General features: G+C 40.7%; 1 protein-coding gene, 1 non-coding gene and 1 pseudogene across 7 annotated transcripts in view; 1 reads left to right on the top strand and 2 right to left on the bottom strand.

Annotated features, from left to right (window-relative positions):
* Window positions 1-23,524, top strand: part of SMS (spermine synthase) — a 54,571-nt gene extending 31,047 nt beyond the window's left edge. For all 6 annotated transcript variants that reach the window (XM_077888131.1, XM_077888127.1, XM_077888129.1 and 3 more), the window contains exons 5-11: window positions 2,161-2,336; window positions 3,338-3,494; window positions 4,849-4,936; window positions 13,911-14,025; window positions 14,847-14,926; window positions 21,126-21,241; window positions 23,000-23,524. In XM_077888131.1, coding sequence (XP_077744257.1) covers window positions 2,161-2,336; window positions 3,338-3,494; window positions 4,849-4,936; window positions 13,911-14,025; window positions 14,847-14,926; window positions 21,126-21,241; window positions 23,000-23,039 — 772 coding nt within the window. In that variant the 3' untranslated portion in view covers window positions 23,040-23,524. The remainder of the gene's footprint in view (window positions 1-2,160; window positions 2,337-3,337; window positions 3,495-4,848; window positions 4,937-13,910; window positions 14,026-14,846; window positions 14,927-21,125; window positions 21,242-22,999) is intronic.
* On the bottom strand, window positions 13,334-13,435 carry LOC144309256 (U6 spliceosomal RNA). Its single transcript, XR_013375315.1, has one exon. It is a non-coding gene; the product is annotated as a U6 spliceosomal RNA (small nuclear RNA).
* On the bottom strand, window positions 18,933-19,365 carry LOC144308012 (small ribosomal subunit protein uS8 pseudogene; annotated as a pseudogene).
* Window positions 23,525-23,910: the final 386 nt, after the last annotated feature.

The following is a 23,910-nucleotide window of genomic DNA, read 5'->3' as shown; positions in this document are numbered from 1 at the left end:
GAAGGCAGGCGCTAAACCACTGAGCCACCCAGGCATCCCAAAACCCATGACTTGATACTTGTCACCTTCATCTAATGTCACAAGTGGTTTACTCTCCCACCTCCCTCCACCCGCCAACCATCAGCCAGGGGCAGAAGAGGCCTCTCCCAAGTTCTGTTTGCTGCTGATGGTGGAGGAGGTGGTTGGTATTGCCTGTTTGGAGCTCTACGTTTTACAAAACAAACCTCTGGTCTGTGAACATTCCAGCAGCTGTATTTGTTCACTTGAAAAGTGGTTAAATCAGGAGTTGTTAGGATTGAATGAGAGTTCATGGAAATTTGCTTTGTAAATCTCAGTGTCCTTTTTTCTTCTTAATAGATTATTTATTGAGAGTGTGCTTGCAAGTGCAAGTATCGGGAGGGACAGTGGCGGAGGGAGAGAGAATCTCCAGCAGACTCCACACCCAGTGAGAGTCGGGGCTCTATCCCATGACCCTGAGATCATGTCCTGAGCTGAAATCAAGAGTCAGATACTCAACCGACTGAGCCACCCAGGCACCCCGATCTTAGTGTTCTTTATAGTTAATAGTGTTAGCTCAGAGGAAGCTTCAGTAGGGCAGGTTCAGACTGTATTCCCGGAAACAGGTGAGTGGGAGGGCAGACTCCTCACTACAGCAAGTCCGAGGTAGCAGATCTCAGCATACAGTTGTTTTACTGTTGAACACCACCGTGTTTGAGAACACGTGACTTGGATGCAGTTGTGTTCTGTATGCAGCGAGTTCTCATTTTGTGTTCCTGTTAGATTTGCCAACCCCCTTTTCTGGGTCTGGTTTTCATTGTCATTTAGTGTCCTCTGCTGGTAGTTTCTAATACATTCACGTCTGAAATACTGAGCATTTACAAAAGAAGGGAGTGGGAAAATCATCACTTTGCAGTCCCCTTCTAGTAATAATTGATTCAGGCAAGAATCGTCTAGATGCCAAAGCCACTACTGGAGGTTTATTGGGAGATCAGACCCTTCATTCGGCAGCCTGCTTAGTAATTTCAAAGGGAGAAAATGTACCTTTGCAAATGGAGGGATCTGATGCCATCCACTTTAACCAAGTGGTCACATTTAGTTAGCATCTCTAATAATAGGACATGCACACATCTTCTGGCCCTGATGGTGATGCTTGTGTAAATATATGCCAACCTGACTTTAATGAAGAGATCTTCAGGCAAATCCACCTTAGGGATTTTCTGCGGAATACCTGGTCTGGACTTCCTGAGATGTATTGAAACACATAGGGCAATAAACCTACTAGATGAAATGAGGGTTAGAAAGGAAAACAAAATACAGCATATGATCCTTCATTCAAAAGCAGAACAGCTATAAATGACATGATTGGGACAGTTGTGGGGGTATTTGAATATGGATTCTATACCAGATGATGGTATTACATCCATGTGCGCTTGCACGAATGTGGTAGTGGCAGTGTGGTTGTGTAGGCAGTCTTAAGAGATTCCTGCTGGGGTCCTTGAGTGGCTTGGTTGGTTTGGCTTCTGCCTTCAGCTTGGGTTGGGTCGTGGTCCCGTGATCCTGGGGTCGAGCTCCGTGTTGGGCTCCCTGCTCAGTGGGGAGTCTGCTTCTCCCTCTGCCCTTCCCCCTGCTCATGCTTGTGCGCGCACACGCTCTCTCTCTGAAATACATAAAATCTTTTTTTTTTTAAAGATTTTAAAGAGCTTGAAAGCTCAAGCTTCAGATTTGTATACTATTCAGGAATTGGCCTGAGGTCATGTGACCTGCTTTGGTACACTCCTTCCTGGTTTGCTTTTTTTTTTTTTTTTTTTCTTAAAGTAGTACATCCAACCCGGGGCTTGAACTCCCAACCCTGAGATCAAGGGATGAATGGTCTTGACGACTAACCCAGCCAGGCGCCCCTCCAGATTCACTTTTTTTTAAAAAAGATTTTATTTATTAATTTGAGAGAGAACACAAGCAGTGGGAGTGGGGTGGGGAAGAAGCAGGCCTCCCCATGGAGCAGAGAGCCCAACACGGGGCTTGATCCCAGGACCTGAGATCATGACCTGAGCCAAAGGCAGACGTTTAACCAACTGAGCCGCCTCCAGGTTCACTTTCAAGGCAGCATTACCATTAGCAGTGTTCCTCTGTAAGGCTCATTCTTGTTTTCCCTTTTTCCAGATTACCACCCATAGTTCGAGGAGGGGCCATCGACAGATACTGGCCCACTGCTGATGGTCGCCTGGTTGAGTATGACATAGATGAAGTGGTGTATGATGAAGATTCACCTTATCAGAACATTAAAATTCTACACTCGAAGCAGTTTGGAAATATTCTCATCCTTAGTGGGGATGTTAGTAAGTATTCCATCCCTACCCCAAACACATGGCAAAGTGACAGTGTTTTTTATTTAGATTGTGGTGCTTTCCTGACAAATACCACCATTATGGATTTGTCCTAGTTTGTCCTTGGCAGTGCTGTTTTTTTGAAAGGAATATTTATGTCCTATTAACCTGTGGATTATCTGGGCTTTCATGTTTTCTTTTGTTATTTGACTTTTAAAAGATTTTATTTTATTTATTTGAAAGATAGAGAATGCATGAGCAAGGGGAAGGGCAGAGGGACAGAGGAAGCAGACACTGCTCAGGGCAGAGCTGGACCTGAACCTGGGGCTCTGACCTACGACCCTGAGATCATGACCTGAGCTAGCCGAATATGTAATCAACTAAGCCACCCAGACGCCCCAGGCTTTGATGTTTTATAGCAGAATCATGAAAACTTTGTCTTAATAATTCCTTTTTCTTAGTATTCTTAGTGTTGAGTATTTAGATTATACGTATATAAAGAAAATATGATTGCTTATTTTTTTAATCTTTTTTGTTACAGAAAATTTCAAACCTAAGTAGACAAAATAGTATGATGAACCCATGTGTCCTCGCTATTGAGTGCTAACAATTAGCAACTCCTGACCAGTTTTGTTTCCCCTAAACCCTGGTTAACTTTCTCCTCTCTTATTATTTGGAACAACTCTTAGATGTCATATTTCATGTAATAAAAGATGTAATTGTTTTTAATTAGCATATCAGAACATTCTCAAGACTGAATTTTTTTCCCCTACCGACCAAGGTATCTGTATGTAATATATTGTATTGGGTGTCAGATGAGTAGGGTTGATGAAAAGTCCACAATCAAAAAAGAAAAAAGTACCTCTTCTGCACATGGTTACAGTTTTTGAAGATTGAAAATGAAAAAAAAAATTGCCTTTTAGACTAGATTCCAGCACTTTCTAGTGTGATGAGTCCAGTTACAGTGTGGGTTTGGGTAGAATAACCATTTTGTACCTGTTTTTCCTCCCTAGATCTGGCGGAGAGTGATTTGGCATATACCCAGGCCATCATGGGCAGTGGAAAAGAAGATTACAGTGGCAAAGATGTACTGATTCTCGGGGGTGGAGATGGGGGCATATTATGTGAAATAGTCAAACTGAAACCAAAGATGGTCACTATGGTAGAGATATCCTTTGGAGATCAAGTTCAATTGGGTTCTTACGTTTTCTTCCTCCTTCTTTGTCTTAAGACTCCAGTTACTGTTATGAGGCAAATGCGTTATAAATACTGCCTTGAACAAACATTTCCATTTAGTACCAATAGCCTTTTTAAAAATTAAAAAAAAATTTTAATGGAGTTCAATTTGCCAACATTTAGCATAACACCCAGTGCTCATCCCACCAAGTGCCTTCCTCAGTGCCCGTCACCCAGTCACCCCAACCCCCCCAACCCCCCCCCACCTCCCCTTCCACTACCCCTTGTTCATTTCCCAGAGTTAGGTGTCTCTCGTGTTTTGTCACCCACACTGATATTTTCACTCATTTTCTCTCCTTTCCCTTTATTCCCTTTCACTAATTTTTATATTCCCCAAATGAATGAGACCATATAATGTTTGTCCTTCTCCTATTGACTTCTTTCACTCAGCATAATACCCTCCAGTTCCATCCACCTCGAAGCCAATGGTGGGTATTTGTTGTTTCTAATGGCTGAGTAATTAATATTCCATTGTATACATAGACCACGTCTTCTTTATCCATTCATCTTTCGATGGACACTGAGGCTCCTTCCACAGTTTGGCTAACCAATAGGCTTTTTATGTGGCTACAAACAAAGCAGCAGAGATGATGTAGTTGAGAAAAAGAGAAAGCAACCTTGGTTTTGTGTCTACTGCTTAGCACTTTCTGAAAGGTCTTCACGAGAAGAGAAAATTTAGTTCTTTTTGAGTGACCTTGGTATAAAAATGAAATCATGGTCTCATTCTTCTTTTTTTTTTTGTAGTAAATCTGATATCTACATTAGTGTTGTAAACCTTGTTTGTCTTACCTTTATTTTTTTTAAGATTTGATTTTACTTTATTAAGATTTTATTTATTGGGGATCCCTGGGTGGCTCAGTGGTTTAGCACCTGCCTTTTCCCGGGGCATGATCCTGGAGTCCCAGGATCGAGTCCCACATCGGGCTCCCCGCATGGAGCCTGCTTCTCCCTCTGCCTGTGTCTCTGCCTCTCTCTCTGTGTCTTTCATGAATAAATAAAATCTTTTTAAAAATTTATTTATTTATTTATTTATTTATTAGAGAGAGAGTGTGCGCACAGGGAGGGGCGTAGGGAGAGGCAGAGAGAGAATCTCAGGCAGACTGCATGCCGAGCCGAATACAGGGGATGATCTCACAACACTGAGATCATGACCTGAGTTGAAATCAAGAGTTGGACGCTTAACCGACTAAGCCACCCCGGTGCCCTTACTTTTTCTTTAAAATATTATTTCAGAATTCTTTAGTAGATCCAAATTCAGGATAAATTTCTCCTTGACTTGTTTGAACATCGACCAAATGGTGATTGATGGATGTAAGAAATACATGCGGAAAACATGTGGCGACGTCTTAGACAATCTTAAAGGAGACTGCTATCAGGTAATTATGTTTTCTAGATAACATTTTTAAGTCAACTAATAATATGTTACTGACTTGAATTACACCTTCCTAAACAGCTTTAAGTATAATTGGTTAAGAAGGTAAATCCTCTTCCAGGGAAGGAAATTTACCCCCCCCCCAAACTGAGAAGGTACTTTGTGACCCTAAATCAAAGTAGGCCATTCTATAGGTCTACACAGAGTTTTATTCAGGGACACTGACTGACAGGATTGGGCAGAGAATGATCCATGGCAGCTGTGTAGTTATTCTCTGCAAAGTCCAGACTATAGCCCACAGATTTTATGGAGCGAAAGGACAGGAAGAAAGGGCATGGAACCAATAAAAAAAAAATACAAAAAAAAGAAAGGGCATGGTAGTGAGATCATACAGTTCCCATGTACCTCAGAGGGTAGGCATGCACCTAATTGACCTTTATTTTTTTTTTTTTTTTTTTTTATTTTAAAATTTTTTATTTATTTATGATAGTCACAGAGAGAGAGAGAGCGCGGCAGAGACACAGGCAGAGGGAGGAACAGGCTCCATGCACCGGGAGCCCGATGTGGGATTTGATCCCGGGTCTCCCGGATCGCGCCCTGGGCCAAAGGCAGGCGCCAAACCGCTGCGCCACCCAGGGATCCCCCTAATTGACCTTTAATCAAGCTAACCTTTAATTAGATTTTATGGCACCACCTGTGCATCAGGAAGGGGAAAGGCTGTTACCTCTAAGAGATTCATGGGAAGCCAAAACCCATCCCAGCCTTCCTTGGCAGGCATTTCTGAGGTACGGATATTAATCTCCAAGGTGTTGGAACATGTAGTTCCAAGATAAGAGGGGCAGCGATGGACTCCGTATTATCAGCACCCTTACCTTCTGCTCTTCTAGTTCTTTGCTGAGACTCCTATAATAAAAGAGTAACAAAAGCAGAAGTTGATTGACGTATATACGTCGCGTATACTTGGGAGAGACCCAGAGCTGAGTAACTCAGAGGTAGCTTTAGAATTTAGGTTTAAATATCATCTAAATAGGGAAAGGGGTCAAGGTGCCTTGGGGAGTGAGTGACTTGTAGGAAAGATAATGGGCCCTTGCAAGACTGGATGGGGTAGGTACAATATTTGTGACTAAGTTTGTCTGGATGGTGGTATCCATCTCCTGTCCCGTGATAAATAAAGGTCAACCTTCCCTTGTAGAATCCCCTAGAGAGGGGATCTCCCCCAATTCAGTTTTATTTCGGAGGATCTATGTTTAGGCAGATTAAAGGGAGAATCCAGAGAAATCTGCTTTTTGCATTTGTTGTTTTTCAAGTGCCCACAGCTCAAAATAATCAATATACCAAAGTGCCATATTTTGAGGTGGCATATTCTGCTGCACTTCAGACTCTTTGTGTGAGTTCTATGAATGTCTGAACAGTTGCTTCTTGCTGAGCAAATTAGTTTCTCTCCTAAATTGTACTGTACTTGCAAGTTGATCAATTACTAGTTTGTAGGATACGTTTTGTATTGTATTTTGAGCATGCATGTGTTCGGTGCTCATATCTATACTAATTAGAGCAATATAACATACGTTTTATTTGAACAGGATCTTAAATGTCTCAAAAAAAAGGTATCTGTCTCCAGATTTATTTTTTTAAATTTTTTTAAAAAAAATTTATTCATTTATTCATGAGAGACACACACACACAGAGAGAGAGAGAGAGAGAGAGAGAGAGAGGCAGGGAAGGGACACAGGCAGAGGGAAAAGCAGGCTCCATGCAGGGAGCCTGATGTGGGGACTCGATCCCAGGACTCCAGGATCATGCCCTGGGCTGAAGGCAGGCGCCAAACTGCTGAGCCACCCAGGGATCCCCTGTCTTCAGATTTATAAACCGTTTAGACGAGTGCCTTAATTTATTGATCTGTAAATTGCTTAACCCTACCCCATCTTGCCTAATGTATTTGCATCCAAATTTGATCTCGTGGTGCATACAAGTTAATTTTTTAAGCAGAGAGAATTCTTTCTATATTGCAATGTAGGTGTGATTGTTTTGTGGGCAAAAGGGAAAGGAGGATATATATATACACACACATACATATATATACACACATACATATATATATGTGTGTATATATTTCACATGTACTGTTTGAGAGTTTTAAGAAGGGACAGAGGGTTAAGTTAATCAGAGCATGACCGATTTGTTTAACATGGAGCTAAAAGTTACCATTGTTGTCAAATAATGTTTGCATTGTTAGCCAGACTCTCTGCCTAAGGTGTTTTAACCTGTCATCCTCAAACCTGTACCAAGTGGCTATTGTTTCTATGTTATAGCTAAAGAAGATGAAACTTAACAGAGTTTAAAAGACATTTATTCAAGGTTGTAGGGTAACTTTAGAAGAGTAATTCAGTAAGATTCCTGTCTCCCTGGCTCCTTCTGTTAACTCCCTTGTATGAATTCAGAAAAACAATTTAAGCATAAATAGAACCACAAACCCAAACCTGCAGTAAGGTGGAGTTGTAGGTTGTTATAATTAGAGGCTGAATGTATGTGGGATGATTTACTAATGGCTTTAGAAGACAACTCTTGACTTGCAAGTCTGTCTGAAAGCAGAGCACCAAAGGCAGGTGGTGACTTTGACAATTGGACATTCCAGGAAATGGAAAAGTAGTATTTTATTTGAAGTGGTTCTGCTTTTGAGGAAGTTGGATGCCTGAATGCACCTGCCTACCCCTCCTGTCTTCTTGCTGGATTAGAACAACCATTAAGGGAAGCCTGGAAAATTCTTCTGAGGTTGGGGGTTGCTAGTCTGGGGATAATAATAGGCAAGCCCCTTAGCCATTAAAATACTACCATTAAAAATACACCAGCTCTTTGTAAATGTTTATTTTTATTTTTTTAAATTTAATTATTCATGAGAGACACAGAGAGAGACATAGGCAGAGGGAGAAGCAGGCTCCACGTGGGGAGCCCGATGTGGGACTTGATCCCAGGACCCCACCTGAGCCAAAGGCTCAACTGCTGAGCCACCCAGGTGCCCCTTTGCAAATGTTTATTATTTGGAAAACACATAATTACTCCATTAGTCATCTTTTATTTTTATTTTTTTAATTAAAATTTTTTTTTAAAGATTTATTTTTTATTCATAAGGGACACACAGAGAGAGAGAGGCAGAGACGTAGGCAGAGAGAGAAGCAGGCTCCATGCAGGAAGCCCAATGTGGGGCTGGATCCTTGGACTCCAGGATCACACCCTGGGCGTGAAGGCAGACGCTCAACTGCTGACCACGCAGCCGTCCCCTGTTAATCATTTTTAGAAAATAGGAACTGTTCCAAAACGCTCCCCATTCCTTTTATAATGGTGGAGTAACCTTCATGCTAAAATCCTTAAGGTAGTACAAAAAGGAAACCTAAAGATTGGTTTTGAGGAGTGTATAAGATTTTCAAGTAAAAGAGTAAATTAAATCTAGCGGTTCATTTAAAATAACTCCATTAGGCCCAAGAAAGATTTAGTTCAGAAACATAAAAATGGGAATCTTAAGAAACCTGTCAACATGATTCATTATTAAATGAATTATTTTAAAATATTAACAGATGACAAAGCATTTGGGGGATATTTAGCAGTCATTCTTAATAAAGTCTTTTATCTTAATAAAGATAAAACTGCAATAGAAGGGAGACTACCCAAACATAACAAACTATCAAATTTAATGTTAATGTAAAATGGTGAGATACAGAAGGCATTTCCAGTAAAACTGGAAGTAAAGTGAAGATGCTTATTGTTATCTTTATTCAACATTGTTTTTTTAAGATTTTATTTATTTATTCATGAGAGACACTGAGAGGGAGAGGCAGAGACATAGGCAGAGGGAGAAGCAGGCTCCATGCAGGGAGCCCGATGTGGGACTTGATCCCAGAACTCCGGGATCACGTCCTGAGCCGAAGGCAGACCCTCAACTGCTGAGCCACCCAGGCGTCCATCAACATTGTTTTTGAGGTATTAGCTAATGCAGTAAGGTAGGAGAATGAAAACAGTATAAATATAGAAAGAATCATTATTTGCAGATGATATGAGTGCTTTGAAAATCTAGGAAACTCATCTAGAAAATTAGTTGAGTTAATGAGAATTTGGTAAAGTGATTGGGCAATCAAAAAAAATTTTTTTAAGCTATGTTAAATGCAAAAAAGTTTGAATAGAAATTGGAGGTAGAGAGTGGGCTGGAGAGCCTATTCAGAATAATCAATTTTTTTTTAATTTGTAATTTTAATTCTAGAGTAGTTAACGAGTATTATATTAGTTTCAGATGATAACTGATTCAGTTATAACTGAGTATATATCAGTGCTCATCACGATAAGTGTACTCCTAATCCCCATCACCTATTTCCCCCATCCCCCTGCCCACCTTCCCTCTGTAACCATCTGATGAATATAATTAAGGGTGGTTTTTGGTTTGTCTCTTTTGTTTGCTCATTTGTTTCTTAAATTCCACATATGAGTGAAATCCTATGGCATTTGTCTTTCTCTCACTGACGTTTCACTTAGCATAATACACTGTAGCTCCATCCATGTCATTACAAGTGGCAAGATTTTGTTTTTTTATGGCTGAATAAAATCCCGCTGTGTATAAACACACACACACACACACCCCCCACTTTTTTATCCATTCATCAATTGATGGACCCTTGGGCTGCTTCCATATCTTGGCTCTTGTAAATAATGCTGCCATAAACGTTGGGGTGCACGTATCCCTTTGAATTAATAATGTTCTTGTATTCTTTGGGTAAATATCCAGTAGTGCAATTGCTGGGTCATAGGGTAGTTCTTTTTTTTTTTTTTTTTTTTTTAACTTTTTGAGGAACTTCCATACTGTTTTCCATAGTGGCTGCCCCCGTTTGCATTCCCACCAATAGTGCAAGAGGGTTCCCTTTTCTCCACATCCTCACCAACACGTGTTGTTTCTTGTGTTGTTAATTTTAGCCATTCTGACAGGTGTCAGGCAATACCTCACTGTAGCTTTGATTTGCATTTCCCTGACGATGAGTGAGGTTGAGCATCTTTTCAAGTATCTGTTGGCCATCTAGATGTCTTTGGAAAAATGTCTGTTTATATCTTCTGGCCATTTTTAAGTTGGATTGTTTGTATTTTGGGTATTGAGTTGTGTAAGTTCTTTATATATTTTGGATCCTAACCTTTTATCAACTATGTCATTTGTAAATATCTTCTCCCATTTCATAGGTTGTCTTTTAGTTTTGTTGATTGATTGTGTCCTTTGCTGTGCAGGAGCTTTTATTTTTTATTATTTTTTTAAAAGATGCATTTCATATTTTATTTATTATTTTTAAATATTTTATTTATTTATTCATAGAGACAGAGAGAGAGAGGCAGAGATACAGGCAGAGGGAGAAGCAGGGTCCACGCAGAGAGCCTGACCTGGGACTGGATCCAGGGTCTCCAGGATCATGCCCCAGGCTGCAGGCGGCGCTAAACCGCTGCACCACTGGGGCTGCCCAGGAGCTTTTTATTTTGATGTCCCAGTGGTTTATTTTTGCTTTTATTTCCCTTGCCTCAGGAGACCTATCTAGAGAAAGGTTGCTATGACTAATGTTAGAGGTTACTGCCTGTGCTCTCTCCTAGGATTTTTATGGTTTCAGGTTTTACAGTTAGGACTTATGACCAATTGTTAAATACCTGGGAATATATTTAAATAAGAATGGTATTGTGGTACTGGTAAGAATTATGTCAGGATCTTCTTGAAAGACCATAACTGAAGTTGGAATATACGGAGAGACATGTTATATTTTTAAGACGAGAACACCAGAACAATGTCTGTAACTTCCTAATTACAAGTAGTTCTAATCAGAATCCGAAAGTTTTTAGAATTAGATCAAATGATTTTTGAGTTCATTTGTAACAATAAATACCTAAGAATAGCCAAAAAATAAATTTAAAAAAATCATACTGCTGGGAGATTTTCCTGTTGTTTATCATTTACTGTTAAAGCATAGTAACTAAATAGTGTGGTGTTGACACAGGAATGGATAAAAGGAATGGCACAGAGACTTTGAACATGTCTGAGTATATATTTGTACTAGTAATAGATGGCCTAAGCTATATTTCAGTTTGCTTGGGAAAAGGAGATTTAGTTGATTTCATAGGCCATGCCAACACAATGGGCTGTCCATTCCAATGAGAACAAAGTTAACATGACCTTGGAAGCCATAGAAAAGTTAATCTCAGATGGCTTAAGCTCTGGATACAAAAACTTAATACATTTAGGGAAATTTAGCATATTTAACTTTGGATTTAGGAAACCTTTTAAAAGAAAGACAAACCCAGAAACCATAACAACAACCTAATCCCATAAATGAAGCTGGAAAAACTGGTAACAGACACGACAGGGATTTAATCCCTTTAATAATATAAAGAGCCCCTACAATTTAAAATTTAAAAATTAAGATAATTAAATGGAAAAAATGTAAAGGGCATGAACTGGTATTTCTCAGAAGACGAAAATTAAATATCCTATAAACTTCTAACAAGATGCTCACCCCTTTTAGTGGCCCAGCAAGTTCACGTGAAGACATTAGCGAGGGACCTGTCGCAATAGAAGAGGGACAACATCCAGTGTTGGGGAGGATGCAAGGAAATAGGTGCTTGCATGCATAGCTAGTTGGGGCATGAGTTACTATCCAAACTATAAAAACTAAAATCTACATCCCTTTTGTATCAGCAACCTAGTGTTTGAATGTCTGGCTTACAGCCAGACATCTATACAAGGAGGTTAAAGAGTAGTTTTTTATGGAATGGTACAATATAAAAAAAAAATTAGGGGATCCCTGGGTAGCTTGGTGGTTTAGCACCTGCCTTCGGCCCAGGGCCTGATCCTGGAGTCCCGGGATCGGGTCCCGCGTCGGGCTCCTTCCAATAGAGCCTGCTTCTCCCTCTGCCTGTGTCTCTGCCTCTCTCTCATGAATAAATAAAATCTTAAAAAAAAATCATTATCCCCCCCAAAAATCTACGATGACACCGAACAGTGTTAGATGAAAAATTTCAAGTTCAGAATATGTGTGATCCTAGTTCTAAAAAGAACAGCATGTGTGTTTATCTGAGAACGTGTGTTGGTAAGAGTGTATACGAGCTTAGGAGAAAACTGAGCATATCACACAGGATTGATTAGTGTCTTCTAGATCTTCGAATGGTTGTACTTAGATGATACATTAAGTGAAGCAAGTTATAAAACCTTAGGGCTATAAGATCGAGTTCTTAAAATTGTGACTGAGGATCTCTGTGAGAACATTCATAGGAAAAATCCTGGAATGGGTTATTTTAGGGAATTTTGGCAAACGACTTCTGACTTCTATGAATTTTTCATGAGTATGTATTTTGTAACTAGAAAAATATAAGGCAAGGAGAGTAACTCCTCTGTTAGTTCAGGATGTTACCTACAGCCAGATGGGTCCCCAGCCTATGGCTTCAATACTTAAAAGATAAGGAAAGCCCCAAACTTACTTCCTTGTACAGTTGACCCTTGAACAACATGGGGATTAGGAATGCTGACCCCTACACACAGAAATTTGCACATAACTTTAAAAAAATTTTTTTAAAGATTTTATTTATTTATTCATGAGAGAAGCAGAGACACAGGCAGAGGGAGAAGCAGGCCCCATGCAGGGAGCCCGATGTGGGACTCGATCCTGAGACCCCCAAGGGTCATGCCCTGGGCCGAAGGCAGTGCTAAATGGCTGAGCCACCTGGGCTGCCCTGCACGTAACTTTTGACTCCCCCAAAACTTTACTTAATAACATTCTTTTGACTGGAGGTGTTACCAAGAACATAAATAGTCAACACATTTTGTATGTTATATGTATTATATACTATATTCCTACAATAAAGTAAGCTAGAGAAAATGTGATTAAGAAAATCATAAGGAAGAGAAAATATTTTTACAATATTCTACGGTATTAGGGGAAAAAAACCTGCAAATAAGTGGACCCAGACAGTTCAAACCGATGTTGTTCAAGGATAACTGTTTATTGTAAAGGATCTGTTTGAGAATTCCAGCTCTTAACTGCTGTACTCATTAATAATTGTGATTGTGGGAGTTGGTATTCTTTTACATAATTGTATTACCAACAGTATTCAAAGTGGTAAAAAAAAATATCTTGAAAAACTGTAGGTTAATAGTTTGAGGTGAGATGTAAAAAATCAATAGACAATGTAGTCATTAAGTGGCATAAAAAGAAAAACTAAAAGTAGAAGAAAATATAGATAGTAGTAGGAGAGGCAATATAGATTCAAGTGTGAACTTGGCTTTCATATAGATATAGGTGTACTTCTTGGCTCCATTTCCTATTGGGTACCTTTGGGCAAGCTACGTAACCCTTCTCCTCTCCTTCCCCCCCTTCTCCTTCTCACTCTGTCTCCCAAGAGTATGGGATGCTTCATGAATTTGTCTCTCATCCTTGTGCAGAGGCCATGCTAATCTTTCTGTATCCTTCCAATTTTAGTATGTGTGCTGCTGAAGCAAACGCTGCATATCCTTTCCCTCTCTCTCTCTCTCTCTCTTTTGGAGGGGCAGAGGGAGAAGAAGAGAGAGGGGAGAGAAGAGAATCTTAAATAGGCTCCACTCCTCACCCAGCACAGAGCCCAAGTGCTCCATCCCACAACCCTGAGATCATGACCTGAGCCAAAATCAAGAGTCAGGTACTTAGCCAACTGAGCCACCCAGGCGCCCCTTTGTAACCCCTCTTAATTTTTCCCATTTTAAACTGTGGATAATAATAGTACCTGTAGATGTGTTGCTTAGATTAAATCAGAAGGCAGACAAAGCATATAGTAGGCACTGATTTGTAGCTGTTATAGGCATGGATGGAAGTCATTTTTGTTCATGTGGCAGGTGCTGTGGATCCCAGCAGCAGTTTGCATTTTCCTCCCTCCTCTAGAAGGGTGTATATGCTTCCATAGGAGCCAGCTTACACGCATCTATTCCTCTTTTTTGGAAGGTTCTAATAGAAGACTGTATTCCAGTACTGAAGAGGTACGCCAAAGAAGGGAGAGAGTTTGATTATGTGATTAATGATTTGACAGCTGTTCCAATCTCCACGTCTCCAGAAGAAGGTAGATTCTGTTTTTTCTTTTATAACCAACATGTTAATGAAAATGATTTTTTTGGGGCGCACCCTGTGAGAATGGAAGGCTCTTAGAGATTGTCTCCTTAATAAGTTCCTTCATGTTTTCAAGGGTGGTTCAACTGAGGCCCACAGTGGAAGGATGGCTGGGTTTCTGTCACCAAATGAGTAAATTTACTCAGTCATTTGAGAGAAACATTAAATAAAATGATGCATAATCACATCATTGAGAAATTAGCTTGTTTGGTAATTTAGTTCTATTCTGTGATTTTTAACTTGTCATGGGACAAACTGGTGACCTTTCTAAGCAACACTAGAAACAGTTCCCCATTCTCAAAACACACACTCCAAACCACTGCCCGCTTGGCGTTTTGGTGTTACTGTTCTTTCTATAACTTTGCCTTCCTGCTGAGTTTGCAAACTGAGTCCCCACCTGATGACCCTTGCTGTTTGTCTCAGGATGTCACTACTTCCCCCTTAAAGCTGTTATTTTTCAGATTTCCACTTCTGCCTTTCTGTCAAATCATTATTGGTATCGTGAAAGCAGTGCTCAGCACATGGATATTTGCTTTTGATCATGCGTAAGTCTGTGCACATGTGTGCAGGACACCCAAAAATGACAGCAAATTTTCACGAATGAGCTCTTGAATATTGGGTCTTAAGCTCTTGGCTGTTTCTTTTTTTGGTATTGTTGAATATTAATGTGGATATTTGACTTTATTTATTTTTTTGATACTTGACTTTAGATGTTGTTTCTGATGCACGCAAACCCATGTTTGTATAACATACATTTTTCTTTTTAACATCCAGATTCCACATGGGAGTTTCTCAGACTGATTCTTGACCTCTCAATGAAAGTACTGAAACAGGATGGGAAATATTTTACACAGGTAGACTGCTTAACTGTTTCTTCCCAAAACTCTCCATAAGAATTTTATGTTTGAAATTTGCATGCATTTTATTGGAATTTGTCTCTTAAGGATAGAACATTGTAACTGAATTATGTTCTTTCAAACAGTAGGTTATAAATAGCTGACCTGTCATCTTGTGGGAATTAATGAGTTCTGTTGTGTCCTTTTATTGCGCAGTGTCCTCACTCACTGACCTGGGGCTGTGGCTGTACTATGATGTACTGCCACCAGATGGAGACACAGATCGTGATATTTTTGTTTGGTCTTGTTTTTTAAAATTTTCCCTCTCATCCTCTAGGAGATTCTTCACTGGAAAGCCGATTTATCAACATAACTTTCATAAATTGCTTTGACTGTAGTATGAGCTCCTACCACCAGATGGAAGCAAATTGTTTTTTTTTCCTCCTTCTCTATGGGATTCTTAAATTGGAAAAAAAAAAGTTTAAAATTTGTATGTTATATAAAAAAATATACATATAACCTACTAAAGCCCTGAAGAAAATTCTGAAAATGACCACAAAAGGAGCTAAATGATGATCTGAGTCACTTTATTGCTACAACAATCCCTTGATTCATTAGCAGAAGATAAGCACTTACTTAGGTAGTACTGCACTATGGTCCCTATAATTCTTATTAAGTGCTTTCGGGAGATCTCCCCCACCCCTTTAAAAAGCTTTAGTATATTTAAATGTCAAAAACTAGTAGAGAGGTCTTAACTTTATTCTCCCAAGGAGGCATTTTAATGCAGGCCCGGGGCAGTTGATGGAATCTGAGATTAATAATGCTGAAAACAACTTGGCAACTGTCAGACATCTTGAATTAGTCTTCAGCCCATCCCATTTTCTTCCCCTTCCCTTCCCCATGGTGATTAATCCTAGACCTTGCCCTTGGTGAAAGTATTGGGAACTTCAAGGGAAACAGATGACTATATGAATGGATTTTTTTGGCCTGATGTTTAGAAATGAAATTTTTTTAACACATTCTAGGCTTGACTCTCTTAAAGCAGGGGTCTGCAAACTATGGGCCAGATCTCTCCTACTGCTTGTTTTGATAAGGTTTTCTTGCCAGACAGCCACACCCATTCGTGACATTTTACCTTTGACTTCTCTAATGCTCTAGGTGCCCACTGAGTGGTTGGGATGGGGACTGTGATCTCTATGCCTAAACTCTTCATTCTGGTCCTTTACAGATGGAGTTTGCAGACCCATGATTTATAGGAAGTCTACCATGAAACCTGCTTAAAGTTGTCTTACTTTTGTGAGAACAAACCAAATTCAATGAGTTAGGTTTTTTTCATGAGTGGCTATTTCTCAAGCCGAGCATATGGCTAGAATTTGGTTCTTAGGTTTCCGTAAATAGAACTCTCTAGCAGCTTAAGTTGGGGAAGAATGGGAGGTTCTGGGATTTTTCACCAAAAGAGACTGAAAACCGTTCGGGGCCACTGTAGGCAGCGTGGCACAGAACAGGCAGACTTAGGAAGGAAGTGTGACTGTTCTCTTTTGTTGTGTTTGCCTGCTAGAGTGCTGTCTTGGGGAGCTGGTATCATAGGGTGGGGGGCTACTACAAGTGCTGCTTGCTGAGCAGATCACCACAGCTGGTTTGTAGATACTAATGATCCAGGCTTTGATAATTTGCCATTACCAACCAACTTTTAGGAAAAATCACGCCCAGGGCTGTTCAAAAGATACATTAGGATAGGTTTCCTGTCCCTGCATTCATTACAGTTGGAAACACAGGGCAAGCTCCTTTACGATACTCTGGGATCATATGGTACTTTCAGTGGTTGAATGTGTCACATGGTGCAATCCATGTGGAGTAAGTGTAGAAGGCCTTGGAAGAGGCAGTAGTTGAGTCAAGAGCACAGGGTGGTTTGATTCAGGATATGCTGATTTGTCATGATGTATGTTTTAAATTTTTAAAAGTTTTTTTAAAGATTTATTTATTTTATTTTATTTTATTTTATTTTTTTAATTAGATTTATTTATTTTAGAGAGAAAGTGCATGTGTGTGCCCACGTGCATGACTTGAGGGGAGGGGTAGAGGGAGACTCTCCACTGAGCCTGGAGCCCAACCTGGGGCTCGCCCACAGCCCACGAGATCATGACCTGAGCTGAAATCAAGAGTCTGACATTTAACCGACTGAACCATTCAGGCACTCCCGTAGTCCTTTTTAAAACTGCCATGTGATAATGTTCAGGAGATACTCTTGATTCACGCCTACCTCCCCTTCCCAGAGCATCTAGCTCAGAACTGAAGTGTCAAGATGGGATGAAAATGTTGTTTGACCTGTTACTTGGCGACAGACAAAACCTGAATGTCCTGCCTCAAATCGCTTGCATCACAGTAGCAAGTTCTTGATGTCACTAGTATGACTGTGACTGCACGAACACAGCCTAGTTACTGCACCACAAAGCTGGGGAGGTGTAGGGAATGCTGTGCTGTGGAGTGGGTGGGAATTGAGTGGCTCTGGTGGGCCAGGGCAGGGGGCGGTGGGGGTTGAATCCAGGGAAGATTTGCTTTCAAGAGACTGGAAGAGATAGGTCCTGGGACTTTACCTCCCTCACTTGTCTTCTCCACTCCCCATTAAGATAAACCCTGAAGGTCTTTTGATATAAAATTATGTATGTGGCATTCACATAAGTTATGCAAAATACCACCACCCCTCGCTTGAGAAGTGGACATTAACTAGTACCTTCGCTTGACACATCAACATTCCTTCCTAATCCCTGTCCACCTTCCAGAAGGTAACCTATCTTTACTGTTATTCTTTTTTATTCCTGTTTTTCTCTTATTTCCTCTTTCTCTCCTCTTCTCTCTTGTAAACTCTGTGCCTAATGTGGGGCTCAAACTTTTGACTCCAAGATCAAGAGTCACACACTCCTGACTGAGCCAGCTAGGTACCCCCATGTACTTTTCTTCCTTTTTTTTCTGTTAAAGATTTTATTTATTTATTTGATAGAGTGAGAGAACACAAGCAGGGTGAGCAGCAAAGGGAGAGGGAGAAGCAGGCTCCCCCACTGAGCAGGATGCCTGATGCAGGGCTCGATCCCAGGACCCTGAGATCATAACCTGAGCCAAAGGCAGACATTTAACCAACTGAGCCACCCAGACACCCCTCCACCCTGTACTTTTCTTTGTAGGTGTTTTACATGTGTAATTTCCTAAATCATTATATTTTGTAGTTTGCTTTAACTTGATAAGAATGGTGTTGTTAAGGATGTATTCTTCTGGACCTGTTAATTTTTTTTACATTACAGAATTCATAACCTGCTAACTTAAATTTAAAAGAAAAACAAGGGTGCCTGGATGGCTCAGGCAGTTAAGTGTCTGACTTTTTTTTTTTTTTTAAGATTTATTTATTTTATTAGAGCATGAACAGGAGCAGCAGAGGGGGAGAGGGAGAGAATCTCAAGCAGACCCTCTGCTGAGCATGGAGCCTGAAGCAAGGCTTCACCTCATGACCATGAGAACATTACCTGAGTCGAAACCCAAGAGTCAGACACTTAACCGACGGAGCCGCCCAGGTGCCCCATGTGTCAGACTCTTGATTTTGGCTTAGGTCGATCTCCACATTGGACTGTATGCTGGGTATAGAGCCTACTGGGGATTCTCTCTCTCCCTCTGTGTCCCTCTCTGTGCTCTCTCAAATAAATAATAATAAAAGATAAAAACAATACAGAATTCTATAAAAAGTGTCACCTCTACCCACAGCTAACACGGGGCAAAGAAAACTTTCTAGAGCCGAACTACTAAACTGGGATTCACCTCTTAGGATGGCACTCCTCCCCACCCCCTCCAACATTACTCCCTTCTCATCCTTTTCTTTTTTTTTTTACTCCCTTCTCATCCTTAAGAGGTGTTTAACTCTCTGCTCTTGGGTTTTTGTTCTGCATCTCCAATATGTCTTTTCTTCCTTTTTTTTGGGGGGGGGGGTCCATTGAGGCATTTTATTTGCATCTATGTATTACATCCCTAGAAAAAGGAATCACAGGATTTTCCCTCTTGTATATTTTTGTATTGCTTCTTCATGGTCCATGATGCCAGCTAAAGTTGTCAGCACAGTGAAACCAAACTGGTGGAGGGGGAGCCGTTTTTCTAGATCGTTCAGTTGTACATCAGATCTGGGGCTGATCACTCTGCATACACTTGTTTTACCTGCCTGTGAGGTTCACAGCAATTTTCCCAGCTCTGTGATCATCAGTGATTTCAGATTCACCAATGTAACCATGCTTCATCATCACAGTTAGAAATCGGACATTGACTTTGGAGCATGGCTTATTAAGTACCTGGCATTTGCCTCTCTTTTCGGCATTGTTAATGTTCTTGAGAGCATCTGCCAGGACATTGATGTGCGCCATTATGGCAGCAGAGACAGATCCAATATGTCTTTCTTAAGAAAAAAAATGTATTTCCATTTAAAAACACAGGAAAGTAAAGTAAAATGTATCACATTACTTTTTTTGGGTAGGTCTCCATTTGTGGTGAGGTTTTTTTCCTTTCTTTTTTTAAACTACTTTTTGACGGTGTTGGGGAAGAACAAATTGAAACTTTCCTATTTCCTTACCACATTCTTACTAAGGACATCCTCCCATATGCCCTCAATAAAGAGAATGCAGTGTCAATTTTAAGATGGCAAGAAAAGCCATTGAACTGTGCACCTAGGTGGCATTTCCATTCTATAGCTTCCCCAGTGGTGATGTGTTCTAAAAACATCCAGGCAGTGTTTTCTATTTGTGAATCTAAAATTACACATGTGGTGTTTATATACTCTCACAGTGAACTTAATGTTGAAACCAAATTATATACTGGTGAAGGGCACTTTGGCCAAATCCCACTGCAGGACCCTAGATGATGGGTTACTAAACCGGCTGGCACTGAAGGACGACGTCATGCTGAGCAAATGTGCTAAGTTAAAACCACTGAGGGCAGCTCTCAGAATAGTTCTTTTTGCCCACTTGCCTGTAGCTGGTTGGTTGATTTCGAAATATCCTTCTTGGGGATGCTTACATCACAGGATGCCTTGCCTTCATTTGTAAGTGATTTTCATTTTACATTGTACTTACCTATTCTAAGGCACAGTGATAGTGAAGAAGAAATAGAATCAGCACACATGTTCAGTAATCTTCAGAATGTTAAGAACTTCAGAGGTTAAAAGGAAATAGGTGGTATTAAGTACCCATTTTGAAAAGCCCTTGGGGGAAAATTGTGCTAATATGATAAGCCCTACCCCAGACCTACCGAACAAAAATCACTTGTGATTCATACACACATTAACGATTAAGAAGCACTGCTCTAGGGGTGCCTGGCTGGCTCAATCAGTGGAACGCGGAAAGTGGCACTCTTAATCTTGGGGATGTGAATTCAAACCCCACGTTGGGTGTAGAGATTACTTTCAAAAAACAAACAGCAGCACTGCTGTAGAACCATGCAGATACTATATCCACAGCTCTACCCTGTTCTTAGCCAGCATCTGATTCATCCTTTTTTTTTCTCCACGGTCACAGAGTAGCTCACTCTTTATCCTTGATGGTCCAGAAGTGGAAACTGTCCCTGTAGCCCCCAGCCGACTTCACTGTGTCTCCTTGACCACAGTTTAGAACAATGAAGTCAGGAGAAAATGATAAGGAGTCGAATTTCAGGATAGCCTTAGCACATATATTCTGAGTAAACTTTTGTCCTCTTCGGCCTTAAAATCACCTATTTGGGGGAAAGCATGGAGATGGGAATATAGTTCTGTGTCATTGTTTCAGATTGTTAGGGAGGTTGTAGTTTTAAGCCATTCTGGAAATGGAAAACCTGATCATTTTGATGCTTCATTCTCAACACTGTGGTGACAACTGGGCAAACATTTTGAATGACTGTGTATGAATCTTTGCTCATTGCAATGGTGTTGATACAGTGACTCTGTTACTAGTGAGACATTGGTCTTCCTGCTTTCTGTTGCTTCATACTCTGAAGAGTTTGAAATGGCTTGGTAAATGAGGTAGAAGGATAATGAGCTAATGGATCTGTAAGTAGAACTGAATGCAGTTTGTCAAAGTACAGAAGCCTTATCTTCAGAGATGAACTTTTTCATCTAATGATAAAATTGGTTTCATTTATTAGAGACCTTCCCATGAGCAGGGGCCCTCAGTAAGACTCAAGAATCCCATTGTTTGCTTTTCTCTCTTTGATTTAGGGTAACTGTGTGAATTTGACGGAAGCCTTGTCGCTCTATGAAGAACAGCTTGGGCGCCTGTATTGTCCTGTGGAATTCTCAAAGGAGATCGTCTGTGTTCCCTCATACTTGGAATTGTATCCTTGGACCATAACACTGTATTGTCAGATCAGAAGACCCAAGTAAATCCCATGCCAGTTCAACATTTGAAATCCAATAATAAATGGGATTAGCTCTGTACTATATAAGGCCACGGTATTCAATCGTGGCTGCACGTCGGCATTCCCCAAAACTTTGAAATAGTGCTGCTTCCTGGGTCCCACCCTCCGATTCTGGGGCGTGGCTTACCACAGCCTCCCTAGGTGGTTCCGCTTATAAGCGCCATTGGTTGTCAGAGGCTAGCCCCAGAACTGCAGCATCCCCTGGGAAGAAGTTAGGGTGCAGATTCTCAGGCCCCACCCAGGAGAGGCTGGAGGGAAGTCCTGCTGAGCCGTCTTAACCGGCCGGCCAGGAGACTGACGTACATATATAGCTTCGGAAGCCCTAGTCGGGGAAGCACCACTTGAGCTGTAGCAGGCAAAAAGAATGAATATGCTCATGTTATTTTATTTTTTTTACACTGAAAAAGTACTCAAGTTTTTAATAAGATTTTGAAAAATATGGTTCTAGAGACTAATATCTCAATGTAACAGAAATACACTTAATTGTGTATCACTTTATTTACAAACTACTTCCACATTCTTATTTCTTTTTTTTTTGCTGGAGTTTTATTTTATTTAAAAAAATTTTTTTTATTGGAGTTCAATTTGCCAACATATAGAATAACACCCAGTGCTTATCCCGCCAAGTGCCCCCCTCAGTGCCCATCACCCAGTCACCCTAACCCCCCGCCCACTTCCCCTTCCACTACCCCTTGTTCATTTCCCAGAGTTAGGTGACTCATGTTTTGTCACTCATTTTACTTTTATATTGAGGTTCTCCCACCTTAATATTAGCTTCTACGCTTCACCTGATCCTGGCTTGTACTAGAAACCACGAGCCAAAAATAATGCCGGGGATTGCAAAGTTAATAACGTTGGTCGTCTTTGTTAGTTCCCCTTTGTAAAGTGAGTCCTGAGAAAAACCAGAATGAGAGTATTATCGTTGGAAATTTAAGATGCCGTTCTTCCTAAAAGGCAGACTCTAGTCTCCAGATAAAAGCTTCCTTATCTGAGGTGGCCGAGTCCAGTTTCCTGTCACAGCAGTCTTCATTGCTGTCTAGGATCCTGTGACTGCTCCTTGCCCACGAGCCCTGGCAGCCTGTGGCAGAGACTCAAGCCCTAAGAAACCCCCTAGGTCCTGGGAAGGAGGGGAGCAGTCTGTGGGGTGGCCGTTTGCTTCCATGGCGTGTGGGGATCCTTGACCTCTCTCCCCCTCCCAACGGTCTCCTTTTGGAGCACTTTTTACAGTCAGATCTGTTTATATACTGAGAGATTGTAGAAACTCTCAGTCTCTCCATCCTTCTACCTTTTCTCCTCTTTCCTCCCTACCTCTCCTTTCTCCCCCTCCCCCCATCCCCAATCTCTCCCCTCTGTCCCACCCTTCATTGTCATATTCATTCCCTAAAACATCTAAAGACTTAGGAAGCAGTAGCATCACCTGAGGGAATATTTGTATGCCTTTACCTTTTTCTCCACTTGGCTCCCTTCTCCCTTCCAGTGTCCTCCCGGTCACAGAGGGGAGGAGTCCAGGTGGTCAAGTGGCCATGTTTTAAGAGGCCTTAATTGCCATCACCTCAGTGCTTCAATCCATGAAGCTTTCAATCCATCTTCCAATTTGTAGGTTAGCAAACAAATTTTAAGTGCTGTCTGTTCTTCCTTGAATTGCCTGCTCTTATTCCTTGACTCCCTGTCCAGGTGGGTATTTTACACTGTTTGGAAGAAAGCTAAACCTTGAAGACCAATCTCCTAATCATGTGTGCTGCAAATAGCCTTCCTGACCTTCATATGCTGTACATGACATCGAAATGAGTCAGGCAATTGATTGTGAATTCCTTCAAGTTTTCTTTTTTTAATTATTATTTTTAATTTAAACAAAACAAATGGAAAATGTATATTTTGATGCGCTGGGGTGTTAATTTTTTTGAAAGTCAGCTGAAGGATGATTAGACAGCACAGCGAAGGCTGCTAAATGCACTGAACCCCTAGAATGTGATTTTTGTTACTTTTCTGTGTGTGTGTGTGGGCTTTTTTGTTTTGTTTCAGTAGACTTCAAATTCAGTTGTTTGGAGGAATGAACATCATTGTTTTATTCTGGAGGGAAGTTCTTTGATGGTGTTTCTTTCCCAAAAAAATTGACCTAGATATTAAAATTTGGTGCTTATAAGAAAGAGTTAAGAAAAAATGAATAGCAATGCTTCGATTAAAATTATAAATGAGAAATTTCATGTGTTTGTTGTTTTATTTCAGCCAGGTCCCCGTTTTCTCACTGTTGATCTCACAGAACAAAAGTGTCTCCTGGTCTCATTTATCTCTTTATAACAGGATGGCCTTAGGGCCTTTTTTGAACAGTAGTAATGACTTCATTTACCACCGTGGTAAATGATACACAGCCTATTACATTCACCAGTTCTTCGTTATAAAATTGACCCGAGGATAGGAAGAGATTTGGCCTTACTGTAAAGTTGAAAGTCAGAAGCTTATTTCTATTCCCACTGTTATTGGTGTATCGGATGTGGAAATACAGGTCCTTTTCGATTGCCGCAGTGAAACTTTTTAAGATTTTTAGAGACACAGGGATAGGATGATAGTTTGTGGAGAGACCCGCA

This window comes from Canis aureus, chromosome X, assembly GCF_053574225.1.
Source record: "Canis aureus isolate CA01 chromosome X, VMU_Caureus_v.1.0, whole genome shotgun sequence".
NCBI lineage: Eukaryota > Metazoa > Chordata > Mammalia > Carnivora > Canidae > Canis > Canis aureus.
Note: the sequence above shows the minus strand (reverse complement) of the source record. Positions and strands in the feature narration are given on the sequence as shown.